The 14374-nt window shown below is 39.6% G+C and overlaps 1 protein-coding gene across 1 annotated transcript in view; it reads right to left on the bottom strand.

The window, feature by feature from the left end:
• Positions 1–5939: 5939 nt before the first annotated feature.
• Positions 5940–14374, bottom strand: part of LOC135473400 (regulator of G-protein signaling 7-like) — a 31886-nt gene continuing 23451 nt past the window's right edge. The window contains exons 12-16 of the mRNA XM_064753253.1: positions 14137–14226; positions 13584–13712; positions 8854–9021; positions 8380–8418; positions 5940–7280 (exon numbers count right to left, since the gene is read on the bottom strand). Of these exons, the coding sequence (XP_064609323.1) occupies positions 7091–7280; positions 8380–8418; positions 8854–9021; positions 13584–13712; positions 14137–14226 (616 nt within the window). The 3' untranslated portion in view covers positions 5940–7090. The remainder of the gene's footprint in view (positions 7281–8379; positions 8419–8853; positions 9022–13583; positions 13713–14136; positions 14227–14374) is intronic.

Below are 14374 nucleotides of genomic sequence, written 5' to 3'. Positions count from 1 at the left end.
ACATACAGCCCACATTTTCTCTTACCTTGCCATATTTGACAATACGTCTTACCGTAGATTTTAAATGAATTGCACACTAAAATACTCCAATTGCATACTGACCATAAACAATTGTGTAGATGTACATGTATACTGACATAATGTATTGCTAACAAATTCATGACTTGAGACCCAAAGCTAGTTTTTCATACTTGCATTCATAACAATATAAACATAAACATCATACATTTTATAAACATCATAAATGAATTATACAAAATACAAACAAGCATAAACAAAATTTTAAAAAATTTCATCTGTGTTAAAGCCAACAAAAATAGGATTTCCACAGTGCATTCCGTCAATAGTTCCGTATTTTGTGGTATAGAGCACAAGTTCCTAGAGGACATGCACACAACGTATGCCAAGAGCAAACCATTCCTATAAAGTAACACAGTGAACATGTTATTTACATGATAGTTGCCAAGCTAACACAAACAAGTACATGTACATAAACCATTCATGTTTACAAACTTTTAGGTGAACACCTAAAACAGGTTATGTTTAAAACAAGTATCTTTTGTACATAAATTTCTGCAAAACCAAGTAAACACCAGATTTTCAATGAAATTTCATCAGACATGAATACTTCAACATATGTATGTGTATTCATACATGTTCTATATATTACCAGTGCAGGTGAGAAAATCAAGATTAACATCACTTGGACATTACAAAAATAATGACAGTAACAGTGATAATGAGTATATTTCTCCTAGTCTACATATAACTGGTATAGTTACTTCTTCTAGCTTAGCTGGCAGGGATTATCTTTAAGTTACTTCTCCTGGCCCAACTGCCAGAGGTTAGCATTAAGTTACTTCTCCTAGATTAGCCAGCACAGGTTAACCTAGATACTTCTCCTAGTCTAACTGCCAGAGGTTAGCCTTACGTTACTTTTAGATTAGCTAGCACAGGTTAACCTAGATACTTCTCCTAGTCTAACTGCCAGAGGTTAGCCTTAAGTTACTTCTAGATTAGCCAGCACAGGTTAACCTAGATACTTCTCCTAGTCTAACTGCCAGAGGTTAGCCTTAAGTTACCCCTAGATTAGCCAGCACAGGTTAACCTAGATACTTCTCCTAGTCTAACTGCTAGAGGTTAGCCTTAAGTTACTTCTAGATTAGCCAGCACAGGTTAACCTAGATACTTCTCCTAGTCTAACTGCTAGAGGTTAGCCTTAAGTTACTTCTAGATTAGCCAGCACAGGTCAACCTAGATACTTCTCCTAGTCTAACTGCCAGAGGTTAGCCTTAAATTACTTCTAGATTAGCCAGCACAGGTTAACCTAGATACTTCTCCTAGTCTAACTGCCAGAGGTTAGCCTTAAGTTACTTCTAGATTAGCCAGCACAGGTTAACCTAGATACTTCTCCAAGTCTAACTGCCAGAAGTTAGCATTAAGTTACTTCTACATTAACCAGTACAGGTTAACCTAGATACTTCTCCTAGTCTAACTGGCATGGTTTAGCCTTAAAGAGCTACTCCAGTGTCAAGGCCTGTATGTCTTAAAAGCAGGGTTAAGTAACAAGGATTGCTTTCCTAAATTGGAAAAAAATTGCAACATATTAAACCTGCTGGCAAGTTTCAGAAGAGAGTAGCAAAACAAAAGCTTTCTGTTGTTTTAAATTTTGCCTTATGCGACGTCATGCTAGAGCACTTGGCATCACCCATTACAAACGTACAGCCACAAATGATGTCGTACTTTCAAATGGGCACGTCATTCCAGCATAATTGCCTTACTCAACCTCACCTCTACCCATCATCACAGAAGGAATATTATCACGTCACATCAGAACAAGTTCATGGCAACTGCTGAAGATTTTGTTTTTGTGGACTTCATTTATAGGTGTTAAGTAGTGTTATTTGTCGTAAATCTTTTTGAACCGTGGTGTTAGCTCTGTTCCATAGGGGGGCCCTCATATCATTTTAATATTTCTGCCTAACTTCTCTTCAGGCTGAAGTAGCACTATAAGTTACCCTATTTCTTCTAATTTTGAGACACCCGGCCTACTCTTTTAGCAAATATACATGTAAATGTAGCAGGAGTATTTAGTTTCTTTTTTTCTCACATGGTTAGAACATCTAATGAACAACATACTAATATCGATACTTTTCCAAAAAGCTGGGAATGTGTAATCTTCTGCTTTGGGCACAACAAAAATGAGAAAAATTAGGGTATTCCTGCTAGCCTGGCTGGCAGGGGTTAGCCTAGGGCTAATATTTTCCACAAGTCATTACTCAATCAACCATTGTTACTGTAACATGCGTGTACCAATTAACAATTGAGGATCAGTGCAGTATCACAAACTACTCATGCAGGAATCTGAATTGTAAATACTGAATCATCTGATGATGGTACAGACAAAAAATAAAGCCTGGTTTGAATGAATGTGTTCATCACACGGTGTGTGTACAGTTATGAAAACGACTGTTGACCTACAAGACAGGATCAATGGTGATGTTCTGAATTTGTAGTGGTTGTTTCCTAGCCCCAATACTGACATCTCTTCAACTCGTAAAATATCAGCTATTCATATTAATATACATCTATATATAAAACAACACAAATATTTCAACAGACAAATATGCATTTAGGTGTTCTGGCAAATACTACAATGTAATAGTTTTTGTTTTCATCTAGGTCAGGGTTATTTACAATACAGCACACATTTGTATATTTCTATATTTGCATGAGGTAAACTTGAACCATGTTGTATGATCTCCTTACTGACAGCACAGTCAATGTTTTATATCTTTTACATAACTTTAACAGGCTAAAAAAAATGGCAAAACTCTAAACAATGTACATGTGACTAATATGGTCAGTGACTACTTCAATAAACAGTGTATCAGTAGGTACTATACCCAATGTGCTCATGATTAAATGGACTATATGGTGGCCACATGCTAACATATAGCCACACAACTTACTGCCACAGATGAATTAGTTATTTTACAGTGCAATGATGAAGTTTCCTGTACAGAGCGAGGGAAACAGAACCCAACATCTCAGAATTACCCAGGGTGTGGAGAGCGTAGGTGAGTTACATTTGATCTACCAAACATCTCTCATGTCCAGGTAAGGAAGATCTCAGAGCTATCCTGTGTGTGGGTGAGACACAGGTGAATCACTAGAGATCTACACCACACCTGTCATGTCCACGTAACAAAGATCTCAGAGCCACCCTACAGCTGTCATGTCCAGGTAAGGAAGATCTCAGAGCTATCCTGTGTGTGGGTGAGACACAGGTGAATCACTAGAGATCTACACCACACCTGTCATGTCCACGTAACAAAGATCTCAGAGCTACCCTACAGCTGTCATGTCCAGGTAAGGAAGATCTCAGAGCTATCCTGTGTGTGGGTGAGACACAGGTGAATCACTAGAGATCTACACCACACCTGTCATGTCCACGTAACAAAGATCTCAGAGCTACCCTACAGCTGTCATGTCCAGGTAAGGAAGATTTCAAAGCTATCTTGGGTGTGAATGACACAGGTGAATCCCTCGAGATCTACCCTAAACCTGTCACGTCCAGGTAAGGGAGATTTCAAAGCTATCCTGGGTGTGAATGACACATGTGAGTTACCGGAGATCTACCCTAAACCTGTCACGTCCAGGTAAGGAAGATCTCAAAGCTACCCTGTGTGTGGATGACACATGTGAGTTACCTGAGATCTACCCTAAACCTGTCACGTCCAGGTAAGAAAGATCTCAAAGTTATCCTGTGTGTGGATGACACATGTGAGTTACCTGATATCTACCCTAAACCTGTCACGTCCAGGTAAGGAAGATCTCAAAGCTACCCTGTGTGTGGATGACACATGTGAGTTACCTGAGATCTACCCTAAACCTGTCACGTCCAGGTAAGAAAGATCTCAAAGTTATCCTGTGTGTGGATGACACATGTGAGTTACCTGATATCTACCCTAAACCTGTCACGTCCAGGTAAGGAAGATCTCAAAGCTACCCTGTGTGTGGATGACACAAGTGAGTTACCTGAGATCTACCCTAAACCTGTCATGTCCAGGTAAGGAAGATCTCAAAGCTATCCTGTGTGTGGATAACACATGTGAGTTACCTGAGATCTACCCTAAACCTGTCACGTCCAGGTAAGAAAGATCTCAAAGTTATCCTGTGTGTGGATGACACATGTGAGTTACCTGAGATCTACCCTAAACCTGTCACGTCCAGGTAAGAAAGATCTCAAAGTTATCCTGTGTGTGGATGACACATGTGAGTTACCTGATATCTACCCTAAACCTGTCACGTCCAGGTAAGGAAGATCTCAAAGCTATCCTGTGTGTGGATAACACATGTGAGTTACCTGAGATCTACCCTAAACCTGTCACGTCCAGGTAAGAAAGATCTCAAAGCTACCCTGTGTGTGGATGACACATGTGAGTTACCTGAGATCTACCCTAAACCTGTCACGTCCAGGTAAGGAAGATCTCAAAGCTACCCTGTGTGTGGATAACACATGTGAGTTACCTGAGATCTACCCTAAACCTGTCATGTCCAGGTAAGGAAGATCTCAAACCTACCCTGGGTGTGGATGACACAAGTGAATCACTCAAGATCTACCCCAAACCTGTTATGTCCAGTAGCTCTGAGATCCTCATAATCTGGACATGACAGGTGTGGGGTAGATCTAAGTGAACTATCCTTTGTCATCCGTATCCAGGGTAACTGTGAGATCTTTATTACCTGGACATGACAGGTGGAGGGTAGTTCTCAGGTAACTCACCTGTGTCATCCACATCCAGGGTAACTCTGAGATCTTTATAACCTGGACATGGCATTTGACTCACCTGTGTCATCCACACCCAGGATAACTCCAAGATCTTTATTACCTGGACAGGACAGGTGAGGGGTAGAATTACCCTCCACCTCCAGAACTACCCTCCACTTGTCATGTCCAGGTAATAAAGATCCAGGTAATAAAGATCTCACAGTTACCCTGGATACTGATGACAAAGGAGAGTTCACTTAGATCTACCCCACACCTGTCACGTCCAGATTATGAAGACCTCAGTGCTACCCAGGATGTGGATGACACAGGTGAGTTTCCTGAGATATACTCCAAACCTGTTATGTCCAGGTAATAAAGATCTCAATTTTATCCTTCACCTGTCCTGTCCAGGTAAAAAAGATCTCAGAGCTACCCTACACCTGTCATGTCCTGATTATGAAGATCTCAGAGTTACCCTGGATGTGGATGACACACGTTAGTTACCCGGGATGTGATTGACACACGTTAGTTACCTGAGCTCTAACCTTCACCTGCCATGTCTAGGTTTTAAAGATCTCAAAGTTACAAAGAATGTAGATGACACAGGTGAGTAACCTGAGATCTACCCTACACCTGTCATGTCCAGGTACTGAAGATCTCAGAGCTGCCCCACACCTGTCATGTCTAGGTAATGAAGATCTCAAAGCTATCCTGGTTGTGGATGACACGGGTGAGTTACTGGAGATTTACCCAACACCTGTCATGTCCAGGTTTTAAAGATCTCAAAGCTACCCTACACCTGTCATGTTCAGATTATGAAAATCTCAGAGTTACCCTAGATGTGGATGACACACGTGAGTTACTTGAGCTCTAACCGTCACATGCCATGTCCAGGTTATAAAGATCTCAGAGTTACCCTGGATGTGCATGACACAGGTGAGTTACCTGAGAACTACCCTCCACCTGTCATGTCCAGGTAATAAAGATCTCACAGTTACCCTGGATACGGATGACAAAGGAGAGTTCACTTAGATCTACCCCACACCTGTCATGTCCAGATTATGAAGATCTCAGAGCAACCCAGGATGTGGATAACACAGGTGAGTTACCCAAGATCTACCCTAAACCTGTTATGTCCAGGTAATAAAGATCTCAATTCTACCCCTCACCTGTCCTGTGCAGGTAATAAAGATCTCGAAGTTATCCTGAGTGTGGATGACACAGGTGAGTTACCTGAGATCTACCCCAAACCTGTTATGTCAAGGTAATAAAGATCTCACAGTTACCCTGGATACAGATGACACAGGTGAGTTCACTTAGATCTACCCCACACCTACATGTATCATGTCCAGATTATGAAGATCTCAGAACTACCCAGGATGTGGATGACACAGGTGAGCTATCTAACCCACACCTGCTCTGTCCAAGAACTATGAAAGGATTGAGATTGACCACTCACCCACATAAATCCAGAAAATACACAAAAGACAAGAGTAAGTCAAACAAACTGGCTGGAATGGAGAGGTATTGCTTTAGAGTCTTGGTGTCAGGCTGGCTGAGGCTATTCACCAGGACTGATATCAAATCTAAATCTCTCTATATAACAGACACGTGGTCTATGTGAACACCTGCACACGCACCAGATACACACCTTCAAGCGCTACATACCTTATCTCCTAACAGCTACAGTAGTCACCAGGTCAGTGCATCGTAACTGAAATTTTCGGTGCATATAAAATGTACTAACACCATCTTACAATCACAGGTGTTCCGGTACCATATTATCTATAACATTATCAGTACACTCATCAATACAATAGAAATGAGGTGGACTGATCAGAAGCTGTACATGCGTACTTACAGAATTTCATCTCGCCTTGACCTTTATGTGACCTGGGCTGTATCTACAGTCCCTGACCTACATATGACCTGGGGTGTACCTACAGACCCTGACCTATATGTGACCTGGGCTGTATCTACAGACCCTGACCTACATATGACCCGGGGTGTACCTACAAATCTTGGCCTATATGTGATCTCGGCTGAACCTACAAACCTTGACCTAAATGCAGATCTTGAAATATATAGACGACCAAGACTGTGGCGACAGACCTTGACCTACACTCGTCATCATGTCTGGGCCGTACTTAAAGCTGTATCTACACAAAATTTACAGATCTCCTAGATGAACTATTGTTCACTTTTTACCAAGACTACCAGCAATTATCCCATTTCTTTTAGATTTTCAGATTTAGCTAACATAGGTACAGGTGGTCTCAGGCTAGTGTATCGCAGGCTGAATCAGGTGATAGCTAGTTAAGCCTCCCAGGGAGCGACAGCATTGAGCTTGGTGGGGACCGTGATGGCCACAGACTTGGTGTCATCGTTATGTGGCAGCTCCTGGTTCTGTACTGGGTATGGGGTGGGCACTTCCAGAGTCCTCTTAGATGGGCTCTCTCCCTTTAACTTGTCCAGTTTCTTTCTTACACTTGTTGGGGACACGTCACTGAACAGAGAAAAAAGGACCAAATATCAGCTCATCATAATTCACACAGGTAAAATTTATGATTTATGTACATGTATTTGTTGCTCAATGTGTCTTGCTTAATGCCCTAAGTATTCACTTATATGATGGTATTCTGACAAACTCCAGCATCAATCTGGTGGAAGAACCTGGAGTGCTCAGTGTGAACCTCTGACAAGTTACTTTCCCATATTCATGTATACACACTTCTGACAAGTTACTTTCCCATATACATGTATACACACGTGTGACAAGTTACTTTCCCATATACATGTATACACACCTGTGACAAGTTACTTTCCCATATACATGTATACACACCTGTGACAAGTTACTTTCCCATATACATGTATACACACCTGTGACAAGTTACTTTCTCATATACATGTATACACACGTGTGACAAGTTACTTTCCCATATTCATGTATACACACTTCTGACAAGTTACTTTCCCATATACATGTATACACACCTGTGACAAGTTACTTTCCCATATACATGTATACACACCTGAGACAAGTTACTTTCCCATATACATGTATACACACCTGTGACAAGTTACTTTCCCATATACATGTATACACACTTCTGACAAGTTACTTTCCCATATTCATGTATACACACTTCTGACAAGTTACTTTCCCACAGACATGTATACACACCTGTGACAAGTTACTTTCCCATATACATGTATACACACCTGTTACAAGTTACTTTCCCATATACATGTATACACACCTGTGACAAGTTACTTTCCCAAAGACATGTATACACACCTGTGACAAGTTACTTTCCCATATACATGTATACACACCATATTTGTGATAGACAAGTGGTCAGTGAAAAAAAGCTTACATGAGCTCAACTGATCACTTGTTGTCACCGAGGTGCGAGAAACAATGAGAGAAGGGCTCAGCCAGTTTATGTTCCGGGCTCATAAAGCTAGATCTGTCTAAGCCTCTCAAGCCTGGTAAACTGTTCCAGTACAATCCCTGTGAAGGACTCTCCAGGAAGACAACCATTCAAGATGTGTAGTAACATTCACAAACCAATATCTTTTAGTAAATATTTCCTACTGACCTTTTGCTGATACTGGAATCTGACCCATTCACACTGTGCCTAAAAACAGTAACGCCAAATTCAGTTATCAATATCCCATGAACTCTCACATACATTAACTGTATTCATAAATAGTAAATACGAACATTTCCTCTGCCACTAAAAGTACATATTCACATTGTTAAAATACCTCCCTTTTATTTTTGTTCTATGCTCATTTTAGCAAATAATTAACAGGACATCACAAATCAAAGGAAGAATACCTTAAATACTGTTGATACTAACAATATGCTACAATAGTGAAATGCTACAATAAATGACAGATCAAAGACACAGCTCTGAAACCAAACATACACCTTCAATAGGCATGGTGGGCTGATAGAATCCACAGAATGTAGCAATGTGCCTTAGGCATGCTGGCCTACAATTGACTCATGAGAGTTAGTGTCATTGGTGATAACTGTTCTCACACCTCCCTTTTCACTCCTCACTCACCTGCATGGTGGGGCCTTCATCTCTAGTTCCCTCAGGTTACCTGTGCTGTAGGAATGCTGCCCTGCCACTGACTCGGCCACTTGAGAGTTAGTGTCACTGCTGATGCTATTTCGCCGACGAATCTTTAGTGTAGGTGATGGTTTTCTTCGAGAACCAAAGTGGAAGAACCTGCAAAGAAAAATAAAAACATGTGAAAACCAATTTGGAAAGTTGCGAATGTAGAAGTGAGTTAGTTACAAGTACACCCTTTATTACTCTGTACAACAAAGAAAACCATGATTTCATTTATTTATTTATTTGATCAGTGTTTTAGACCATTGTCAAGAATATGCTGACAGCAGCCAGCATTATGGTGGGAGGAAACCGGGCAGAGATCGCGGGAAACCAATGACCAGGTTGCTGGCAGATCTTCATCATGATTTCAGGGCTAATAAAATGAAACAGTTACAATGTAGCAGACTGGGACTTCAAACAGCATTGTGTAGTATGTAACCACAATGGCAATCAGAACTGTAAACACTTTATGTCACCATAGCAACTAGCACAGTGAGCATATTGTGTCACGATAGCAACCAGCATTGAAGGCATATTACATCATCAAAGCAACCAGCACTGCATGCATATGTTACTATAGCAACCAGCACTGCATGCACAGTATGTTACCATAGCAGCAAACACTGTACGCATATTACATGTACATCACCACTTCAAGTCGGTTTTGTGGTGAATCCACCTCTTGACCCCAAATGAGTAACCAATCTTAGCATCAACTTGGTCTTACAAATAACTCAGTCAAGTTTTCTGTAAACGAAATGTTGCAATATCTGAACATATATGGGGAATATTTATGTACTTATATACTCTGAATGGTTAGATTTAACTCTGAATGTTTACCTACATGTATGGAGACACTTGAATGCAAATCCTCATTTCACTACCCAGGGTACATGTACGTATACTTAAATGTTTACTTTCACATGGATTCTAATACAGCAGAGATGCGAAGTCAGGAATTTTGTCACTTAAAGTAATTACATAGAATTGCAGGGCATCAATGATAGAACATCCCTCTTGTGTCATTATGCAGTATACATATGCAAAACCTGAGCTCAATGAATGCAGTACTTTGAGATAACATCCTCAATATTTACCTTAAAGGATTAGTGTCCAGATTTAGCTACTTGTCCCAAGTCTCGAGATTGTAACCTGTTTAACAGTATTTTACCAGGATCGCCTATGAGAAACGTAATTATGACTTTAAATCCACCAAAAACAAAAGATTTACTACCCTAGCCAATCTCCAGCCAGTGGCCCAGTAAAGCTCAGCGGGTGACATCATAGATGGCCAAAGCAACTCCAGCTGGCATATATAACCTGGTGATGCCTATTAAAACGATGTCATTCTGAAGATGAATTCTAGCTACAGAGAAGTAAATACACTGTCGTATCAATTTGAACTCATAGTATACGACACTGAAACTCTGATTTATGACACTGGCATCCCTGGTCAGACTTTCAGATTCACAGTTTCAGATGCTGAATTGGATCACTGTCCTGGCATTTCCAACCGCACTGGCAATACGGACTGGTAAGCTATAGCTATATCCAGTGTTACACTGTAAGTCTCCATTTCATGTGTATATCAGATTTAATACTTGTTATTCTTTCCTTCTGTCCGCTTCACAGTAAACATTATTTTATTCCCCCTTAGTAGATTTACTAAGATTAATTTTCGCGCATTTAATCAAGGCAATACTAAAAAAAATTCTTACAACTGTTTAATCATTCTAGTTATATTACGGCCAGAAATACAGAAGCACGTCAAACAGGTATTATGAAGGCTAGCTTTAATCCTCTTTTGTTTCCTGCGGTGTCGCTAATCCTCGTAGATCTGGATCAGACAGAGATTAAAACAATGGTGGATGGATTATCACTGTAAGATTGCCTGCGCACCTACCATGAGCAGTATTCAAAGAGATGTCACTTGTTCTCGCACCTTTGATGAATAATTTTAATCAACAACCAGTATTTCAACCCCAGTTATTAATTCTTGATTAACACAGTCAAGCAACATGATTAGTCTTGGATTGTTTTCAATTTTAATTGTCCTCTGTAGCCAGTTAGAAACTGCTAGCATTGCCACAGCTGTCAAATAGCCATTGCATTGTTGTACACAGTTCACAATTTGTTAGAAGCTCACTCTTTGATCCACAGGAGGGACACAGCCAGTGGCATAGCGTGCATGAAAGCGACATTCATTGGATGTCATCATGTGGCTGTGTCTACTTTCCTTTCACTTTACTGGCATACCGAGGATTGATCACACTAACGACGAGTGAACTCCCGCTTCGTTTTACACCCACCAAGCCTTATCACCAGACTTTATACACACATATTTAAAGCCTAATCTTTTTCTCCATGCTATTAAAATTGAGCTGTCCGCCAGGGTTTCTTATCCCAACTCCTGTCAGCCCGGCCAAGATTTGGCTGTGTTTGGAAATAACTTCAGGGTTCTTTGACAATCTGTTCTTACAACCGTATGCAGAAAAGCACACCATTTTGTGGAGATGGTTTTCCATTGTACATATAATTAAGCTCCAAACCAACTTTTATTACATCCTGTTCAATAGATCAAGAGAAATAGCAGGGATAAGTCTTTGGTCCACTAAAATGTCAATGTACTGATGACTGGACATACAAGCAGACTGAAAAACTACAAAAGTTAATCACTTCTGAAGACCAGTGATTTTAAGAGTCAAACCAAACTGAATTAAACAGAGTTCGTACAGGTATATGAAAATGAAATTCAAGGAGTTTTCCTGGAGTTTTTTGTCATTTTCAAGGCTAGTTTAAACATACCATTGTGCAAATTATAGACTATATTTTAAGTCTCAATTATAGATGCTTTAATTTGCATGCAAGTATACTGAATAGTACGCTTGCTTTTGCAAGAAATATCTGACCTTCACCTCTGTAATGCGACACATTCTTTGACCCGGCCTTGGCTCAGTAAAAAATGAAGGCCATATATCATCATGCAGGGCTTCCTCTGGGTCGGTATTTTTTAGCCATTCTTTTTAGCTACTCATCAGATTTTGTAGTGAATACTATTTTTCTTTAGCCATACCTCCTTAGTGGCCATGACTCTTGTAGGTCTCCTTCTGTAATTCATTTTTATCTGCCTTGGTGTAGCTGCTAGAATCAGTTTGGTCTCTTCCAGCTATAGCTGGAGTTTATCAAACGTTACATTTAGAACAATTACCCTCAAAATAATGGACCAATGCCTGGCAGTGTGTTTTTGCTTTTTGGAAAAAAAAAATCAATCCTTTTTTCAACCTTTCTGTAAGATAGTAGTAAAATGTAATTTCCTCTGTCAGAAAAATTTGTTACGAAATTAATTTGTATATTCAGTTTATTTAAATGCAACATTATGATCAGTACATTGGAGTAACACAGTCTGACAGGAGAAAACCAGACGGCGTACACATTTATGTAACGGCACATATTCTGAAACATCTAATTTACTTCGGATCCCCAAAAAATAGTTTACTGAGCGGAAAAGTTTAAATTTTTCATGGGAGGTAATTTCATTTACAGTTATACCTCTACCTTGATTTATCTCCCTTGATAATTTTTTTTTTTTCCAATTGGCGATGAAAGGCCTCCCCCAAAATGCCATGATTCTCATTTGTTATTTAACAAAAATGATTTCAAGTGTTATTTATTGTAAGTCAACTTGCAACAATGCTGAACCTGCTTTGTAGATTTCTGTCAAGTAATCGCCATATGACTGTGTTGTTGTTGTTTCGTCGAGATAAGGCCGTTTGAAATGAAAGTAAGCGGATTATTTTAATTAGAAAAATTGCGAAATCTGCTATAAACCCCAGAAAACTCTCATGGTAGATTTTGTAAAATTTTTGCATTTTTTTCTTAAGTAAATAAATTTGTCGCCAAAAACATTCGCATGTTCTTCAAATTTTATCGCCATTTCAAAAAATTGTTCTAAATTTGCGACAATGGCAAGTGCCAGCGGAAGCCCTGATTATGGGAAAATTATCTGCGAGCCCCCAATATACAGACTGGGTGGTCAGCAGACAATATTTAAGTTCGGGACAAACTAGGATTTTCAAGGAGTTTCCAGGAGTATTTGTCTTTTTTAAGGACTTTCAAGAATGTGAAAACGAAATTGTATTTTTCAAGCACTTTCAAGGGGTTTCAAGGACTGTGCAGTTATAGATATATCACAGACAAGATTATTGTCTGCTGCGATGTCAAAATACTGACAAAGTGACAACATGAGGGCAAATAAACCTAAAAGTTGATCAATACACAAGGTGATGATCTGCCCATTAGTTCCCTAGATATTGCACAGTTTGGAAGAGATAACAACATGATTTTTATTACAGCAATTCAACTATTCTTTATATTAAGAAAGATAAAGGAAATGGAAACCTCAATATCAAAGGAATGGAATATGAAAGAAACCCTAGAAACATGCAAATGTATGTATTTGAAAGCATATGTGGGCCATAATGTATTTCACCTCTATGCACCAGTGTGTATTTAAAAACTTGGCACATTAACAACATCTGGGGCAGACAGATGCAGCAATAAAGAGCAGTAATTAAACAGCAGCCTAAAGGCATGTTTCTGAAAACAACCACAGTGTATGTGGAAATTCGCCACGTGGGCAACATATGTTGCAGCTGGATGAAGCTATAATAGCCTACTTTTTCTTCCCTCCAGGGTTATGTGCACAGGCTAACAAATTCTTGTAGTCTTCTGATCGGAGAAATCTGGAGTAACTGTCTTTCTTCATCAGCATGTAGATGTGATGTTGTGCAGCCTCAAATGTGTACCTGTAAACAACACAAACACTGATTAAAAAGGTTTTAACAATACTGTATTTATTTATTGATTTGATTGTTTTTTTACGCCACACTCAAGAATATTTCATCTATACAATGGTGATTACCATTATGGTGGGATGCCCCGGGGAAACCCAAGGCCATCCGCAGGTTGCTGGCAAACATTCCCACGTACAGCCAAGGAGGTAGCCACCATGGCGAACTCTGTATTTATGTAGACTGTTGCAATGATCTACTTCATTTGAGAATATAGACAGATACGAAAGCATCACTTAGCTAGATAAGATAAGAAACAAAGCTGCAAGGAAAACCAGCATTTTTCATATATGACACTGATCATCAAAAGTAACTGTCTCCCACACTGTAATTAATGTCTCAACCATTTCCTTTCTATACTATAGTATAGGCTTTTTACCTGCTGGGCTTCTTCAGATTCTCTAGGACTTTGTCCATGGTACGACAGTCTATGTTCACCTCACAGGGGGCACCTGCTGCCAGAAACTCCCTGAAATGCGTACAAACACACTTCACACATATATAGTATAACTTACCATACAAATTCACAGAGAAGTTTATTACACAATATATAAATAAATATCATCCTAAACTGTTTCTAACATCTATACAGGGAAAAAGTTTAACACAATCAGGTG

The sequence above is a fragment of the Liolophura sinensis genome, chromosome 1 (genome assembly GCF_032854445.1).
Source record: "Liolophura sinensis isolate JHLJ2023 chromosome 1, CUHK_Ljap_v2, whole genome shotgun sequence".
In the NCBI taxonomy this organism is placed as follows: Eukaryota; Metazoa; Mollusca; class Polyplacophora; order Chitonida; family Chitonidae; genus Liolophura; species Liolophura sinensis.
The sequence above is the reverse complement of the archived record's forward strand: the minus strand, read 5'-3'. Positions and strand labels throughout refer to the sequence as shown.